Source organism: Stegodyphus dumicola, chromosome 3 (assembly GCF_044657685.1).
Source record: "Stegodyphus dumicola isolate Sdum_Otavi_A_Nest chromosome 3, ASM4465768v1".
Lineage (NCBI taxonomy): Eukaryota > Metazoa > Arthropoda > Arachnida > Araneae > Eresidae > Stegodyphus > Stegodyphus dumicola.
The window spans coordinates 77,391,372-77,411,675 of NC_140770.1; the positions used below are offsets into that span (position 1 = coordinate 77,391,372).

General features: G+C 30.8%; 1 protein-coding gene across 8 annotated transcripts in view; it reads right to left on the reverse strand.

Moving 5' to 3' along the window:
* The window catches only part of LOC118187993 (latrophilin Cirl-like), a 1,172,776-nt gene that overhangs the window by 152,542 nt on the left and 999,930 nt on the right, over positions 1-20,304 (reverse strand). For all 8 annotated transcript variants that reach the window (XM_085813010.1, XM_085813006.1, XM_085813005.1 and 5 more), the window contains 3 exons: positions 14,275-14,458; positions 7,876-8,010; positions 2,959-3,149 (listed from right to left, as the gene is read on the reverse strand). In XM_085813010.1, the coding sequence (XP_085669136.1) occupies positions 2,959-3,149; positions 7,876-8,010; positions 14,275-14,458 (510 nt within the window). The remainder of the gene's footprint in view (positions 1-2,958; positions 3,150-7,875; positions 8,011-14,274; positions 14,459-20,304) is intronic.

The window sequence follows — 20,304 nt, forward strand, 5'->3', positions numbered from 1 at the left end:
GAGATTTCGATAGTTTTATTCAACGAAAGTCAGCAATTATCTCTTTTATATAAGATTAGTGATTTGTTTGTATAAAATCCAAAAATTAGTTTTAAATACCTACTTTGAACTGCAATTAACATTCTAATTATTGCAGGTATGGAACAGAGGAACTTCATACCGCAATACTATAGACATTGCTCTCCGTGTGTTACGGATACTAATAAATACTTTAGCTAGTTTCCTTTGTTGGTACTTTTTTCGCTTCAATAAAGTTTATTACTCTATCTATGGATTGAAAACACAGACTACTAGATTTTACGGAGCAGGACACATGGGAAATTAACTATATTTATGTTATGTTGCAGTTAACTTCCCTGGAATTCAAATCACAGATCTTTCGATTGCTAGTTTGATGTGTTAACCACTTACATCCCACACTGGGGAATGTAATAATCCTTTACAAGATAATTTGCCTTTGATAAATAATGGTTAAGCACAATTTTTTTGGTCTATTGTTATCGCGTCAGCACATGCTTCTCCTTCGTCCTTTTCACTCAAGCAGAAGAAGAAAGTTCGATTCAAATCCTCTAAACTAATCCTGTGAAACAAACGAGTTGTATGTTTAATGATAGGAATCCTTCGGTAAAGGTCTCTCTAAAAGAATATATATATCATATATTCATATTCTGGTTCGTATTCGCGTTTCACATCGGGAAGTCCATTTGCGTGGTCATAGAGTTTGTGCCGTTACCAGATGACTTAAGTTAGATATAGCTGTGATTTAGTTAAAGACTACAGTAACTTACGGCAATAATAATCTAATAAAAATCCTCTTATATTCATCTGAGTGTTGAAAAAATATTTCAGATCGCTTTCCGGAATATTTTATGTATTGTTAATTCATTAGCATAAATAACTTAAAGTACTATACATATTACATATTTAACATTAATCAAGATAACAAAAAGTGATTTTCTTTGCGTAAATTATTGTTAGAACGTAATTGCTATTTTACTTCATAAATTTATATTCCTTCTCTCTCTCTTTTTTTTAGTTTGCCATCATAAAAAGCAGCATTCCAATATCTATACCTACCAACGCATGTAATTTCATCCACACATAAAAAGTACTTATCTCCGAATTTCGTAGACAGTCCCAAAGCAAATACTACATGCATATCCTGATCTCTAACGTAACATCTTAACTGTTTATTATTTGCAGCACGCAATTTTCCTGCAAGCTAAAATCTACAATCATTCAAAGGCAATACAAATTGCAATATCCGTGAAATTATGTCCCTTGTTCTGAACGGGGAGAGACGGGGGAAATAAATTCAGCAACGGAGAGAAATGAACGTTTCCAATTTTCGACGAACCTTTTCTATGTAATTTTCGGAAACGCAGGGTATTAGGTTTTCGATTTATGGTTGATACATGCAATTTTACATTGCCCACTATTAATGCTTCGGAATTCGGTCGCAATGCATATTTACTCACAAATTTGTGAGCCTGAACTAGATGGCATCGTGTTTCATAAATAATGAAATTTGAATTGGATTTCAAAGAAAACGTTTCACTGTTTCACAGCTTTCGAGTTCTTCTGAATATATCTGAAAATTCCGCTTGATATATGTTTCAAATAAACTCCAAAGATCAGTAGTTTAACATAGGATATACGTATTGCATAATCAGATACGCGTTTCTCAACCAATTCTAAATCAACATTTCGCAATATTATGTATGAAAACCGATTTATATCGACAGAAAATTGTCTCAGACACAGTTTTATCGCAAACAGCTAGAAATGATGTCATGTAAACAAAATTATTAAAATTCTGAGCCCTTGTTAAGTTTTTAACATTTGTCTTAGCAAACACCTTATTTTTATGTTAATTCCTTTCTAATACTTTCAAATCATTTATGAATTTCTTCATCTGCCTTCGCTTGGTTTGAGCGTAAATAGCTAGCGAATCTGTAGTTTGGGGACAGTAGTGTAGCGATCTTTTGTGGAGTGAATTTTGTATTTATTACCGTGTAGAGTTGGAATCCATATTGGCTGGAACACAATTTTTAGTTCTGCTGTAAGACGTAGCCTTTTAGTTGAGTTTTATCAATCACCTATTTACTGCAATTAATCTAGGCTTCTGTGTAGTTAGTGAAGACCAAAAGTAAGAACGAGAAGAGTTAATAAAAAGCAAGTTTGATACCTTATTTTTTTAGGTTCATAAGTCTCTGTAAAATTCCCATTACAGTAAATAACAGTTATGGCTTTTTTAAATATTATTCAATAAATGTTGCTTCCTTATTCCCACAGTTTAAATTCATCTTTTTAAATTAATTATATCAGTTAAAAAGAAATAATTTTCAGGTTCTGTTTCGGGACCAATCATTACTCAATTATGGCAAAGCGCAAGCGGGCTATCTACCTGAAAGGAGGGATGCCTTCGTGGAAGACTTTCTAATGGAAACTGGCTCGTATACACGTTACACATGGGGAAAACCACGAAAACGCCCATGCAGCCAGTCCATTCGCGGGATTCGAACCTCAGACCGCACTACCAGTGTTCAGCGTCTTTACCGCTCAGCCGCTGGTGGGCTCGGACCAATCAATACACTTCATAAACGCTATATACAAATAACAATTCATTAATGACATATATTTACTATTGACTATAATATTTGCATTGAAAGCCATTCCTGAATTTCTAAAAGCGCATCAGGCATATCTTAATAAGGTGCGGCTAGAATAACGGAAACAGTTCCGAACGCATACATTTTTTTTTCTTTTTTTCGTAATAAATCAAGACAACTGCATCAATTATATTACGGTAATTTATTCAGAACCAATTTTCAAGAAAACTACCACAATTAAGAATCGGACTACATACTGCTTCATTTCAATAAGCAGTGTGTAGTCATTAAAATTGTCTCCAAAAGCCAAAACAGAAAATTTAAAAAATATTGTCATATTCCTTACCTGTAAGTGTTTGAAAGTGACTGTGATTGGTCTCGGAAGACTAAGGACGCGATGACCTTCCAGCAAAGCGCCTATGACTCGAGAATTGACCAGTCTGCTCGCATTTGTTGGTGACGCTTGACTGGAATGAACTTCGGATCCAAGAAGGTCTCCCAGACGGGCATGCACTAAAAGAACAAGCCTAGAAACCCCTGGAAAGATATAAAGAAGAGAAATTATGAGAACACACGTTGCTATTATTAGCACATGCAAGATAATTCTATAGAGTTATTTGTTGATGAAATTTAACATTTCCAGTCATTCACTGTTTAATCATTATTAAAGAAATCTCGTGAAAAGGAATTTTACATCTAGCATTCTCATATTTTTTCTAAGTGAAACATTTAAAATCTCATATCCTAGAAGAACTATTTAACACTAATATATCTAAACTAAAGGCATAATGCTAAAATTTAACAAAACTTTTTTCGGGGGGATAGCTGTTTAAGCAAACAAAGTGATAAAATCCCGCTTTATAATTCAATTAATATTTATTGACTAAAAATAGTATGGAGTGTATTTTAAAGTGTATATTTCATATACATCAGTATTTACTTACAAAAGCAGTTAAATGTATATGTATTCCTTATATCGGTATTTATTATCAATATTAGTATCAGTGTTCCAATTATTTACTTAATATGAAATACATATCGATAAATTTGTTTGATGTAAAATGCCTAAAATTTCTTCTGTTTTTTTCTAAACTCTGCCAGCGAAATTGTATAATTAAGTGCGAATAAGTAGGTATTGTAGATATATTACGAGTTCTGGTCAGTAATTCTGGAAGCTTTTGCCAGAAATTGATTCATGTATATAGATTACTTAACTGATATACTGTCACTATACTACAGGAACACATGACGATACATCCTGTAACAAACATACTATTATGGAACTGAAAAACGTGTACTATATTATGCACTTTTTTTTTACTTCCATGCAAAATCACAGCTATCAGTATGACAGTTTCCCCAAAACAGATCTATGCAGTAGTTAAAGTTTTAGTATATGCTAAATATAACTCAATTTATTAAAATGCACGGGAAAACCTTATAATCATTAATTAACAAAGTATTTTAATAAGTATTCATTTTCAAGTGATGGATAAACGCTCTGTAAATAAATTTGAAATTTAGATGCAGAAAATTTCATTTCTGTATTTATTTTAAACTTTAAAGAGAACGAAACTGTTAAAAGAACTAATAGCAACCCAGTTAACTGAAACCTATCATTTTCTTCATGTAACAGTAAATATCTTTCTCTGATCCATCGGATAAAAAAGAAGAGAGATAGCAATGTAATCTTACTGGCACTCACCCAAACAAATACAGATATACAATTCTAGTATATTTTTTTTCTCATTTTTAAGCAAGTCTAATGGAATTCTACACCAACATTTCAATCCTCTCCAAACATAATAAACACGGACGTACTTTTACGACGTGCGACTTCAACAAGCTGCTTAAGTACCGAAAATTATTTAAGAGCTCACGACCATTACTATAAGGATATTTTTGGTTTCAAAACACAACGTGAGAACCCATAAGCAAAAGAGCTGTAAATATATTTACGAGAGAGGCTCAGAAACGAAGATCTTTTCCTCAATTACGGGCATTGAAAAAGGACTTGGCAAATTTCCCAGAAACCAACCAAATACGAGGGGGTGGGGAGGTCTTGCTATGCAGAATGTGTAGCATAATCGTTGTGTTACTTTTAGCGTTTTTGAGCATTAAAGAAGCATAACTGATATTACGTAATTTTTACGGCTGATTGTAAATATATATATCTCTCTCTCTCCTTTTTTTTTTTTTTTTTTTTGTTTTGTTTTGTTGTTGTTATTGGGGAAGAGCAACTATCTTCAGCTTATTTTTGGTCTGCATTTCTCCACTGACTTAGATAGTTTTGACTGGTCTGGCTTCTTTCACTAATTTCCTTCATCTTTCATCTTGCCTGGTATGCGTTTCTCTAATTGTCTGGGTAGTCTTGAGAGCACTCCTTGACTGGTTATAAATGCACTTGAATTTTCGGTTAGTAAAAATTGTATTATAAATGCTCGAATGCTTGCAACTCAAGAAAAGAATTCCCAATTATTTTTTTTTTTTTACCCAATTTGAATTACAGAAGAGACGATTACTTAAATTTTGGGAGAATACGAATTTGGATATGCTTTTAAGGACCATATCTTAAAAGAGACATTAAAGAAACAAAAGTCATTATTATTACATTTTATCTATTTGTATCTATATTTATCTGTATGTTCTAATTAATAGTATGAAATTCCATTTTCTAATAAAAAAATCATGGTGTTTAAAAAATTTCTTCCTAATTTCATCTCTCATTTTTTTAAACAGAAATAAAAAATTATTTGACTATTTATTGAAAAAGAAAAATAATGAATTTATATTGTCACTTAATTGTGGAGGATATGCAAAAATAAATACATTCCTTTATACAGTTTAACGCCTTTCACTATTGTAATATGTGACCTAATCTTTTTCAAGATATTAACCGAATTATTGCTTAGTCTAAGAAAGTAAGTACAGAATCTTTCCAAGGGTGTAAGAGACCATTTTATTTTAAATTAAAATAGATTAACAGAAGGCATCCCTGGTGAATACGAATCCGCCAGCACATATGGCGATAACTCAAAGGTAGATATTCAGATGTAAAGCTAAATTTGAATATCTTATAACCAAAGATTACACACAGCAATTTCATTTGGCTCGGAATTCAACGATGTGAATTTATCGCCAAGAAGCAATGCCGAAGACAGGAGCTATTAGAACAGCAAACCTAGTAACGCAGACTTCGCAGAGCCTTCACATGGCAAACCACGCTCTGGCTTAACAATCAGTCTCAAGCTCTCACTGAAATCCATGCGAGCTAATTTCATTCTGACGGGAAAACGGGAACAGAGAAATGACAGTAAAGATTTCAAACATAAAATAACTGTTATGTAAATTGAATAAACCTGAAAACTTTTAATAAAAAACCTGACGTTTTATATCTTACAGTGTTTATGAATTTATAAGAAAAGCAATTTCCTTTTCTGGCCAAAACAAATATCAGGCCAACATTAAATGGAGAAATAAATATTTAAATAAATAAATAAATATCTTACAGTGTTTATCAGGCCAACATTAAATGGAGAAATAAATATTTAAATAAATAAATAAATATCTTACAGTGTTTATGAATTTATAAGAAAAGCAATTTCCTTTTCTGGCCAAAACAAATATCAGGCCAACATTAAATGGAGAAATAAATATTTAAATAAATAAATAAATATCTTACAGTGTTTATGAATTTATAAGAAAAGCAATTTCCTTTTCTGGCCAAAACAAATATCAGGCCAACATTAAATGGAGAAATAAATATTTAAATAAATAAATAAATATCTTACAGTGTTTATCAGGCCAACATTAAATGGAGAAATAAATATTTAAATAAATAAATAAATATCTTACAGTGTTTATGAATTTATAAGAAAAGCAATTTCCTTTTCTGGCCAAAACAAATATCAGGCCAACATTAAATGGAGAAATAAATATTTAAATAAATAAATAAATATCTTACAGTGTTTATCAGGCCAACATTAAATGGAGAAATAAATATTTAAATAAATAAATAAATATCTTACAGTGTTTATGAATTTATAAGAAAAGCAATTTCCTTTTCTGGCCAAAACAAATATCAGGCCAACATTAAATGGAGAAATAAATATTTAAATAAATAAATAAATATCTTACAGTGTTTATGAATTTATAAGAAAAGCAATTTCCTTTTCTGGCCAAAACAAATATCAGGCCAACATTAAATGGAGAAATAAATATTTAAATAAATAAATAAATATCTTACAGTGTTTATGAATTTATAAGAAAAGCAATTTCCTTTTCTGGCCAAAACAAATATCAGGCCAACATTAAATGGAGAAATAAATATTTAAATAAATAAATAAATATCTTACAGTGTTTATGAATTTATAAGAAAAGCAATTTCCTTTTCTGGCCAAAACAAATATCAGGCCAACATTAAATGGAGAAATAAATATTTAAATAAATAAATAAATATCTTACAGTGTTTATGAATTTATAAGAAAAGCAATTTCCTTTTCTGGCCAAAACAAATATCAGGCCAACATTAAATGGAGAAATAAATATTTAAATAAATAAATAAATATCTTACAGTGTTTATGAATTTATAAGAAAAGCAATTTCCTTTTCTGGCCAAAACAAATATCAGGCCAACATTAAATGGAGAAATAAATATTTAAATAAATAAATAAATATCTTACAGTGTTTATGAATTTATAAGAAAAGCAATTTCCTTTTCTGGCCAAAACAAATATCAGGCCAACATTAAATGGAGAAATAAATATTTAAATAAATAAATAAATATCTTACAGTGTTTATCAGGCCAACATTAAATGGAGAAATAAATATTTAAATAAATAAATAAATATCTTACAGTGTTTATGAATTTATAAGAAAAGCAATTTCCTTTTCTGGCCAAAACAAATATCAGGCCAACATTAAATGGAGAAATAAATATTTAAATAAATAAATAAATATCTTACAGTGTTTATGAATTTATAAGAAAAGCAATTTCCTTTTCTGGCCAAAACAAATATCAGGCCAACATTAAATGGAGAAATAAATATTTAAATAAATAAATAAATATCTTACAGTGTTTATGAATTTATAAGAAAAGCAATTTCCTTTTCTGGCCAAAACAAATATCAGGCCAACATTAAATGGAGAAATAAATAAAAATTACAAAATAAAACATTTTAATTTAATAGCTAAGGAATGAAATGAGTTTATTATTTATTACTGAAACGAATTTATAGATAAGGCGTCTTCTCTAGATGCTTACCTTGCTTTGCTGTCGCCACCAATGCTGGAGCTGGTACAAGTAATCTATCCTCTACCGTCCACCACGTGGTATCAAGAGGAGGTGGTAATACTACATCTGATATGTCCCAAGATTCCACAACATTCACTGCTGCCACTATAAAGGAATGAATATTATTCAACACAACAAATTTAAAGAACAACAAAAACATTTTGTTTTTCTTTTCTATTGTCAAACAGTATAAAGCCTGCAATTCAATATACTTAAAAATTAGTAAAAGCAGAAAAAACGGTAATCTTATATCGTAAACTTTAAACCAGATTTACGAAAGTCATCATAATGTAAAATATGATTTCCTATAATACACATTAGCTGCTTTAATTATAGCCTTTTAGAGACATTTTCTGAATGTTATAGCATTTATGAACTGCATAATATGCAGTTCTGGTAGCAAATAACACATAAAAATTTATAAAACGATGTTACGTGCAAGGAAATTAGAATGAGTCACCTGTCAGGTTATAATAATTTTTCTTTTGTTACTTAATCTGGGAAAGATGCTCAGTGGAGGGTGTGAGAGATATAACAGTAACAATACCATTACTAAAATTTTAAACATTTTACCAGGTTATTTGACACAATTGAAGTAAAACATTTTACTTCAACATTACACATTTTCAGCTGTCATGTACCTACCCACATTTTTACAATTACTATGACTAGTTACATTACTTCATATAAGTTCAGTACTTGTTAGTATTAAATACTTTCCTAGTATTGTAATAGTTAACTTGTTTTATTTCTTTTTACCTTACATAACTTAGGCTACATACCTTAAGTTTTGAAGTAAAGTGTTTCATGAAACAGCGACATCTAGTGACAATATTTAACCACATTTCAAACATTTCTTCGAAAATTCAGTTTGTTTCCCAAAATCAGAGCCAAGACCTTCAATTAGATATTTCAGTTTACAGCACCTTTGAGCTACGGTTGGAAAGTACGTAATATGGGAGCGGAAATTTTTCTCTTTATATTTCATTTACGTATAAGGTACTGAACTTTTATTACCTATTTAAACTTAGTAATTTTTTAAATATGAGTTTAACAATTAATTCTTTAAAGTTACTTGTTTTCAGTATTCTTGTCCAAATACTTATTTTTAATACCCTTGCTTAACATTTAAAATAAGATAAAAAAAAAAAAAGTGATACCTGTTGAGACCTTTAGCATTTCGAAGCCTGGGAAAGACCACAGTGTTTGTCAAGACTACTATGATCTTCGGGGAAAGAAACATTAAAAATTAAATGTGAATTCTCCGGGATTCACCAATTTACTGCCTGGAACGTGCACTGGGGAGAGTCCGCAGAGAGGTGTGATAATTCCTTACATTCTTCTCCGCTTACGGAAAGTAATGAAAGTCACGACATCCAGTCGATCAAATCTAGGCACTATGGAGTTATCGTTCAGCACATTTTTGGCAACCACTGCAGAAACCATTTAGATGCTTTAAAGCCAGGGAATGCGGTAAATCAACTGTTCTTTCAAAAGGAATTGGTCTTTTAATCTGCTTTATACAAAGGACCGTGGTCTTTTAACCTGCTAGATGGACATGCTAACCACTTCTACTACTAATGCGCGCATGAGGGGAGTGAGATAATTCCTTTAAGACTAACACTGGTTTGTTAAAAAACTATCTGAATTTCGAGAGAAAACTGGTCAGTAGCTTTCGTCTTTAAGGTACCTTCTTCTTGAAGAACACTTACTGAATATATCTTTACACAAACATATCTATATACGCTGTATCAACATTCTTGAAAATATAGTTAAACTGAAATATCGAAATTCGCCGACAGGTATGTCCTCTGTGGCAACCATCTCTAAGACCGAAACAATTTGAAAACATGACTGGTGGTTTTAAGAAATTCACTGTGATTTTCATTTTTTAAAATAGTGACTGAGAAGACTTTTAGAGAAATACATACTATCATCCCTTTATCGTGAACGCTGATTAAAATGGAACACTTAAGGTGAGATAATCCATTAAGCAGATTGAGTCTCCTCACCTCATACTTTTACAGTCGAAAATCTCGGAATTAGGAAGGTAACAATAAAAGCTATTGAAACATTGCATAAAACTAATAACAAAAACGCTCTGTCGATAAATCAATCTTGTCATCCTTACGTCGTAAATCAAGGGTCGAAATAAAAGACACGAAAAGAAAAAGGAGAGAGAGACGCACGCGTCAATGTGTCTGCCGGTGGCTCTAGGACGATGGAAATCTCTGAGAGCAAATCCATCAAACTCGGTGTGAAACGTCCGTCAACAATAGACTAGCGCATGCGTATAATGCCAATAGCCGAAAAAAGTATTCTCCCACATAATGAAAACTTAGAAAATGAAGGAAAAGAACAAAATTGGTTGAACATTTTTCTAATGAGTTTCCTCACTAAAATGAAGAGTTCATGTTCTCTTGATGGCATTCAGTAAAGTGTTACTCGTTAACTTTATTCATTTATCAGTCATACAGAGCCCATACTTAGTTGTTTTATTATATGGAAAAGGTAATTTCACAGATACTTAGAAATAACTATAGTAATATGGACCCATGATATTTGGAATAGCTCACAATTTGGATAAAACCAAAGGTCTTGGCCATTTCGAATATAAAAGACATACATGAAATAAAACCACTTTTAAGTCTAATGCATTTTACTGATTTTAAAGTATATTAAAAAAGGGGAAAATACACTACTTATTTTTCTAATGTATTATTTTTTCTGTAACTAATAAAAAATGGTAGCTCTTAAGAATAAAAACGCATATTTTAATATGAATGTTTTCTCACACTGAAGGATTTGGGAACAAAAAACTATCCTACCTTCAATATTGACACCACATTCTTTGGAAGGGGCCGCAGCCCATTAATCTTTATTATCTTCAGATTATCCGTTTATCTAGCTAGGTTGCTTTACACCATGTATTTGAATTTTATTTTGCCTACATTTTCAGTCCTTCTTCGCACATCACGTAAGACAGATAATGTTTTCCTTGGAGCAACGAACTAGCATTGTAAAAATCTATATGTGAAGTAGGTTGACTATCTTTGATCTATATTTAACTTTTCGACCAAATAACATCACAAGAAAAACATACACTGCTTTCCCTAAGAAGACGAAGCACCATGACTCATTTCATGGGTTCATAAATCGCTTATAGAAGGACTCTGAGCTAAACGTTATGGAGTGAACGTTTTCTGGAGTTCATACGATTTTTATGTTATTAAATTTCAAGCGGTAATTCATGTACTTTGGACGAACTTGAGGAAAGCGCTGCGAATATTATCATTAGCATAACTAACTATTCAAGAGCTGCAAACAGTATCAGCCAACTAACTGTTCATTAAGTGCACAAATATTAACATGTCCACTTTCAGCATCTGCTGTACAGGGTTTCCCTTAGTTTGAATTACCAGTTATTCTAATTTTTGCCATCTTTTCTGAACTCCTCACCTTCCTCTCGCATTTCCTCATCAGGATGCAGATCAAAATAAAGTAAAAAGTATTTAAACGGGCAAAAAGAGAACGTTAATTAGAGCGTGATTTCGCTACTAATGCACGTTGCTAGGCTGCCCTTTTCTGCTGTTACTCTGAGTTGCTGATACTTAGAGTAAACGTTTAGTTAAAACTAATTTTAACTAAACTCTGGCCGTTTGGTTAAAGTCTATCGCAGGTGTAGGTTGCTCAGTCTGTTAGTCTTTAGCATTTAAATTTACTGCTAAATTATTCTTAAATTCTTACCGCAAGTAGTCGGTGTTATTGTGAACACGAAGTACGAACATTTTTGTTAAGAGTTTGACGAATAATAAAGTCTTTGTTTTACCCTTCACCTGTGCTGGTATTATTCACGCCAGTGTGAGTTGTCGCCAGAATTCCTAGTCAGATCACACTACCTGTATGATAGCAAAGAAGGTTAGATCTCACAGCTGTAACTTGTGGATAAGTAGATTATAACCAACCCACTTGCCGATTCATTTTCTTTTCTGTGTCCTATCTTTTAGCACGATAAGAAAGGTAGCACTAAAAACATACCTTTTTGTAACAGGTTTTACAGCTTTTTTTTTAATGCTATTTACAGTAATTTTAACGTAACATTACACATTTTCATCTCTCAAGTACTTACATATATTTTTAGACTTACTGTGATTACTTAAATACTTCATATGAATTCAGTACTTGTTCTATTTATTCCTTTTCTTTCAGTATTTGTTAGTATTAAGCACTTGCTTTATTTCTTTATACTATACTATTACAACTATACAATTACATACAACATAAAAGGTAGTTTATAACTTGTAAGTAACGCGTTAATACTTTGAGGTAACACATTTCAGGAATTAGCGACATTTAGTGAGAATATGTAACGACATTTCAGAAGTATTTTTCGAAAATTCAGTCTGCTTCCCAAAATCAGAGCCAAGACAAATTACCTCCAATTATATCTTCCAGTTTAAGGAGATCGATAACTTTGAGGTACTCTTCAAAAACACGTAGTATGGAAGTTTACTGTCTGCTTTTAAGAATTTTTACTCTTAAAAGGCAGACAGAAAACTTTTATGAAAATAATAAAAAAAACTCTTTTACAAGTGCTTTAAAAATAAATATTTTTCATTTTTGTAAAAGCAAATATTTCATTTTCTTTACAAAATGTTACGATATCTAATAAAAATAATAAATTATGTTCCTATTTTTATCTAAACCAATACGGAATCTTGAGTAACCGAGATTCTACTCTTATGTAATTTGTGTACCTAAAGTAACAGTATGAAGATCATTCTAAAGTTTCCTTCCGTTCAAAATAAAATTCAACTATTTGTTGTTTTCATCTTCTATTTTTATTCAGCAATCAGATAATAAAAATTCTTAAAATAACATCATGTTCTGCCAATAAAAATCTTCACCGCTCTCTTCCCCTCCCAGCCTGTATCTTCAGTTTCACAAACATGTTCTAACAAAATATTTATACATTTTTTCCATGCGCATATTGAAAATACATTTCTATTAGCGTTTGGATTTCGATACTGAAACAAATACTCTCAGTAAGATTTTCTTCCTGCAAAGTTTTTTCTATTCCAAAACTAAAAGGAAAAGGATTCGCTTTTCTATTGGCAACACACGATAGAGCATTTCTTCTATTCGACAGTATCATACTCAGTCTTAAAATAAGAATATTCCAAATAAAACTATTTTTCTAATATTTTTGTTTACTTATAAGACTGAATTTTAAGCATTTACGTATCTGAAGTAATAAGTGAATTCACTTTGATGATTTGGGCCACTTGAAAAAAGTTAGAAGTGAATTATAAAATTATAAGTGAATAATATACAAAATTTTAAGTGAATAAAAAATAAATATTGAATTAAAAATAAAAAGCGTAAAAAGATTTATATAGTCTTAAAATATATCAATCAGAATGCATTTTTATGATATATGTTTGTAAAATATCTTCTATAGCCTGTTTGCTATTATATTTGAAAAACCGCAATCAGCATTAATACGTGGTTATATCATAAACATGATATTAATAACGAAAAATCTTTCAGTCTTTTAGATTTCTGTTAAAAATTCTGCACCACATACTGCCTTGAAAACACGTTTCATAAACTATTCTAACGCTAGACATTTCAAATATTTTTAAAAATTATGTGCAACTTTTTATAAAAATAGCTTAGCTTGCTACTAATAATATTCGACGGCAATAACTCGCAAAACTGATAGTTTTCAGACCATACAGATGACTAAAGAAAGAGTGACGATACCAAAACATAACTGCCGTAAAGTCATTAGGTTTTACGAAACAGGAAACCTTAAAACCTCAGTTATGGACCGGAAGAGTTTTCACACTGTTAGCTGAAAGTGCTGACCACTATGCTTTAAAAGAACAAGGGAAGAATGACCCTGTTTCCTTACATATTAATCCAGCTCTCAGTCTGCTAGTGGGATATACTGATATTCCACAAAAGCACAAGGGAAGAATGTCTATAATACCATCGATGTAATTTGCAAAGTGAAAGCCGTTTTTAGCGTCATTTCTTGCATGTGTTGTTCTGTTATTACAGCACAACAACATTCGGAGAGAATTTAATTCCTTGAAAAATAAAAAAAAAATAAATAAAAAAACATTTTTAGTGTCCCTCCTCCCTTGTGTTCTAGCGTCATTTCGCCGTAAACAACATAGGAAGAATATCTTCCAGTACTTGTGACGTGAAAAGAATCATTTTTGCCAGCAAAATTCAATATTTTAGAATAAGAAATTAACTTCCCCTTCTTGAATTTTTAACGGATTGCATTAATTTTGTTATTCTTATATTCTTTACATGAAATGAAAGTAAATAAACTCTTAATTATCCGTTTATACTTACAGACATAAGGCTGGCCACTCCGATGATTGTATCTGGAATGGTGTGATTCGGCCAGCAACCAACCACTTTTCTCCTGACTTCTGAGTAAAGCTGAAGCAGATTTTTGCTGCTGTTCACGAGAAAGATCGTGCCAGGGAAGCCTATGACTGTCTTTCAACAAATTGCTACTCACTGCCAACACCGACTGAAATAAAAATTTGATACAGTAAACCACTATGGATATATTTCAGTATTTCATTGCATTAGTAAACGACATAAGTACTTATTAAGCTAATCATTGCCACATGTTTAATTGTAAATCCATAAAAGGAGTCCTACTTTAGAGACAATGTCATTTTTCCTAAACGAATAGGTCATGTTTTTCCCATTTACTTGTTTCATTAGACTAACATGCAGAGCTGGTTAGATATGTTGAAGTTTGCCCTTAAATTTTTTAACTTTTCAATACACTTTCTGTAAATCAATGATAATTTCATTGTCTTTTTCAGATGAGAAACATTTTACCAACTCTGATTGTTTACCCGGTCATTAAAATATAAATCAGCGATACAATTATTACAATTCTAATTGAAAAGATAATTTTAAATTCTAATAGATGGGTTTATTTCAGTTAATTTTAAAAACTACAGAATCATTTTAAGTTTGATTATGTTTTAGATTTATTGTGATAGGAATAATTTAATTTGGATTTTTTAATCCGTAAATATATCATTATATGGAAATAGAAAAAAAAAATTAATTGAAATGTTTCATTTATCATAATACGCGCATTTCAACTAAAATACTTTTTAATTCTACTCTCTTTTCTAACACCAGGCATTGATTCCACAGAAACTAGTTTCAAAGCCCACAAAAATCTTCCTTAACTTGATTTTATTTTAGATTTATATTTAAAAGGTTATATTTTTAGCCCAAAAAAACGCTAGCTCAGGAAGTGTATTAGTCTCAGAACGGCATTTTGTGGCATTTCATTATAAACGACGAATCACTTTTTAAATTGTTGTCACAAAATATTATCGCCCTTTATTGTATTTAAAGAAATTAAATAATGAAGAATCTGCATGAATGTACGTATGTTTCTCGCACTGTAAAAAACAGCAGTAGCTAGATGCATCAAATTTTAATTAACGTAATCCTCCACCCGAACATGGCCACCTGGACGCCCGAATTTCGAATTGGTCTTGTTATCTATTTTACATTTTGTAAAACTTTAAAGAATTTTTATTAACAAACTCAATGATTTCAAAGCGAGCAATGGCAACACTGTACGAAAAAAAAAAAAACAGGTTTTATTAGTCCAAAGGGGCAATTTGCCTGGAACACTAATTTCGTTTCGGCATTTTGCGTTGATTCACTGTAAAAGTCGGTTCACTTTTCAAATTGTTACCACCAAATATTAGAGCCCTGTATTGTATTTAAAGAAATTAAATAATGAAGAAACAGCATAAATGTATATGTTTTTCGCATTGTGATAAAAGAACGGTACCTAGAGTCATCAAATTTTGATTAACACACGTTACCACCCGAATATGGCCATCTGGAAGACCAAATTCGGAATTTGTTTTTCATATTATGTAGAACTTAAACAAATTTTTGATTAACAAACTGAACCATTTTAAGCGAGCAATGGCAACACTGTTCGGAAGAAAAAAAATTTTTATCTCCAGCGCGCGAGACTATGTATCGGAAATTCTAAAGATATGCTCATTTTAAAATTATTTTGCGATACTGCTGTTGAACTGAATTTTATGGTTTAAGTGCAAAGAACTTGATATTTAATAAATAATGGTAACAAACAAAACGTTAAGAAAATGCCCGTTTGAACGCAATGTAAAATCTGAAAGCTTTCAGATTTTTAGCCCAAAGGTACAATTTGCCCAGAAGGGCTATTAATTTCGTTTTGGCATTTTGCGTTGATTCACTATAAATGTCAGTTCACTTTAAAAATTTTTATTTATTTATTTATTTTTAAGTTACCTTGGTTCAGGAAAACGTAATCCGGAATTGGTAGAAATATCGTTAGTAAAAATGCAGTTATACGGAGTAGATAGCATAACCTTTATTTATAGCTTTTAATTTATCATTAGGCCTATGCTCCATCTTCATAATTTTGTAATTCTATTTTCTTACACAATGCATTCTTTTAGTAGCAGTTAACGTTTTGATGATTTTGCAGATTTATTTTATTATTTGTTATGTGAAAATCGCGACTTTTTTTTAAATTTAGACTATTTAATCGTAGCTGTGGCTGAAATCTGAAATCAGGAAGTGGTTTGGTTCAGTGCATAAGCAAAAGTTGATGGGCGAAACTCTCTCGAAGTGTGAACACAACGTATTAAGCAAAAACTATTTCATGAATTCACAAGAAATTTTGCATCCACATCCATGCAACATGAATACGAGTTGTATACTAAATACTTAATACGTGATTGCCATGAAAATTCTTTAATCTTAAATTTCCTCTATCGCAAACTAAAATAATAAATCTACTGTTAATGAGAGAAAACCAATTCCGCCTGAGCACTTATTTATATAAATCAAGCATCGTAACTGCAAGAAATAATCACGAACTTTTGTTAATAAATATTTCATATGTACGGAAAGGAATTACGTATTCACTATACATCAGTTTTCCCAAACTCTCGATTATCAGTATAAATAATAAAATCATTAATTGACTAGAACAGTTACTAATTAAACTAAATATTACTTAAGCAGGGAAAGAAATTATATATTTACCCTATATCAGTTTTCCCAACCCTCGATTACTAAATATCCATGGAAAAATCATTATATACTTTTAATTATATGCATTTTATGCTTTTGTTTACATTGCTAAAATTTCTGAAATTCATAATTCTTTAGAAGCGGATTTTATTTTAAAATAATTACTTCTACAAATTAAAATTTTATTTCAAATATCACGTAACAAAATTATATTAGCAGAAAAACCTAGCATACCAAATAAATTATTCATTTCAATAATTTAAAAGATTATTTAAATAATCTGCTGAGCTTTTAATTAAATTAAAAAGAAAAATTAAATTAAAATTTCAGTAATTAATACTCCTAAAGAGATGATATCAGTACCTGAGTACACACGGGAATTCTGTTCCGAAGAATATATGACGCAAAAATCTTTAAATCACTTGTATTATTCAATAATAATTACGGTCTCCCTTACATAATAAATCTCGGCATGAATGCATAATTCGCAGTCGAAAACAGAATTATATTTATACTTGATTTAGATACGCGGAAAAGATGTCTATGTTAAAAATAACAACAAAAAATTCATTAAAGAACTACACGGAGTAAATAATTAAAACTCGGAAAATCTAAGCGCACCTAAGCGCAGATCAAAGACATATTAATGTCAAAGAATAGGGACCTTTAGGAGTGCTTCAAAAACGTGCTAAAGCCCAGATGCAGAGCAAAAATACGAATACTCCAGCAGTCAGTAATTAAATCCAATATCAGCAGGTATTTTCAAACGGAATATTCTCCGGAACGTAGAGATACTAATAAGGAAGATAATGAGAATAAGATAAAAAATTATATTAACAATGTAACGCATTCTTTAATTTGAATATATCCACGTCGAATACGAGGGCATGCTGAAAATTTGGGGTTTTTTCAAAGCGCCTCTATGAATATTTTATCAACGTTTTATGCAAATCACAGTGTCACTTCACTTTATGAATAATACATAGGAATTTATTTTTCTCTTCTTTTTTTTTCCCCCTCTCTTCTTCTTCAGAGTGTTTGTAGCGCGAGATCAGAAATTTATAGCCTCCGCTTTTTGGTCTCTGTCGTCGCCGAGCGGACATTATTGTGTCTCTTAAGCTTTTAATTTTAAAAAATGAGAAATAATTTTTTTGTGGATTCTTTCATTCTCTCCCTTGCGCGAGGATATGTGTTCAAAATAACAGGAAATAAACAAATTCTAAAAGTCTCAAACAGTGACTTCGGGAATAAAAATTTTACTATTAAAGGCTTTTGAAAAAGGATGAAGCTGGCATTAGAGCTGAAGATTAAAGTAAATAAAAAATTTTCTAAATCCTGTTTTAAGAAAAGATATTTAAATATTGTAAAATTATAAAAATATCAAATGCAAATAATTTTACAACAGAATACTTCCATTTAAATTTTGCAGTGATTTAACACAACTGAAAGGCAACGCTTCGTTTGTGTTTTATGATCATTAGAAACCAATTAACATGGATCACTATTTATTTCACTAAATTAATTATATATTAAAAAATCCAATCAAGAATTGCAATTAATTAGAAGGAATGCATTACACTTCAATTAGCTTCGTTACTAACAGGATCGGATTTCATACAGAATATGCGAATCTTGGCTATAAATAAAAATACGCACAAAATGTAATCATCCAAAAGTGGGGTATGCCGATTCACTGGCCTATTCACTGGCAAAAATTACAGTTAAAAATTTATGGAAAAATGTGAAACGGTTATTAATTCGCCGACAAAATGACTGATAGTTCAAGAGAGTTACACGGTTGATAGTTCACAGTAAGAAGTAAATTATAGGATATTTTTCACTGTCTTTCTGGATGCATGTGAAAGTATAACCAAGTACAAATAATGAGAAAAAGCCGCGCATATCATCAGTGATATAATAAGCCTATGCATTATGTTATTAATGAAAATAAATAAATAAATAAATAAATAAACCAAAAAGAGAAAACTAATCTCCCTAGAAAATTTAATGAATCCGTAAAAAAACTTTTAAAAAAATCTGATGACATGTTTCAGATTTTAAATTACACCCAAAGAGGTGTTTTTTAACGTTTTGCGTGTTACCTTTATTTATTAAATATCATGTTCTTTGTACTTAAACTATAAAATCCAGTTTAGTAGCAATGTCTCAAAAAAATTTTAAAATGAGCCCATCTTTAGAATTTCCGATACACAGTTCTGCCCGCAGAGATAAAAAGTTCTTTTCCCCCGTAGAGGTTTGCCATTGCTCGCTTTGAAATCCTTGAGTTTGTTAATAAAAAATTCTTTAAAGTTTTACAAAATATGAAATCGATAATAAAACAAATTCCAAATTTCAAATTTGGTCTTCCACATGCCCATATTCGTAGGAAGATTACGTCATTCAAAATTCTATAGCTCTATATACCGTTGTGTTATCGCAATGCGAGAAATAGACATACATTTATGCAGATTTTTCATTATTTAATTTCTTCAAATATAATGCAGGACTCTAACATTTGGTGGCAACAGTTTGAAAAATGAAATGGACATTTATAATGATTCAACACAAAATCGCAAAAAGAAAACAATAGTCCTTCAGGGACAACGCCTCTTTCGACTAATAAAGTAGAGAGTAGTTTTCTAGCATTAGATGAAGTTATATAATATGCATAAAATGCAGCTTTATCTGTTCTAAAATCCTTCTTTTAGCTATTTTCTTCAAAATGAAACAAACTTATTTCTCTAGCAAAAATATTACTTACGACATTCCCCCTTATTTTTAAATGCAATTTTATTTCCGTGTTTCCTTATTAAAAGATATAAGAAATTTAGTTAGCCAAAGTCCTCAAGAGAAAACTTTACAGAAAGCGCACTTCTGTTATCAAGAACAACACCTTAACTCTGACAATTGTTTTAATATTTTCATAGAGCTTATAACGAATATATTTGAAAGAAAAAGTTAATAATAGTATGATTTAAAAAATTCTTTCTATTTCTACTTATTGATATTTGTAATAATTCCAGAGTATTTATATATAGTATTTAACAATAATACTGACAGGAGCAATGAAATATAACGGTACTTCATTGCTAAAAGGTCACTATCACGCTTAGCAAACTTAATCGCCCAATCTAGAACGCTAAAGTTTCAAATGTTGCCAAACATTATGTAATGGCAGCTTTAATAAAGAAATGCCAATATATACTTTCTGTTATACACAGTACAATAAAACAATTACCTCTTGTCTTAACACCTTTCCTATAAACTAGATAGGCTCTTCAATCCTCATTGAAAACCATTACG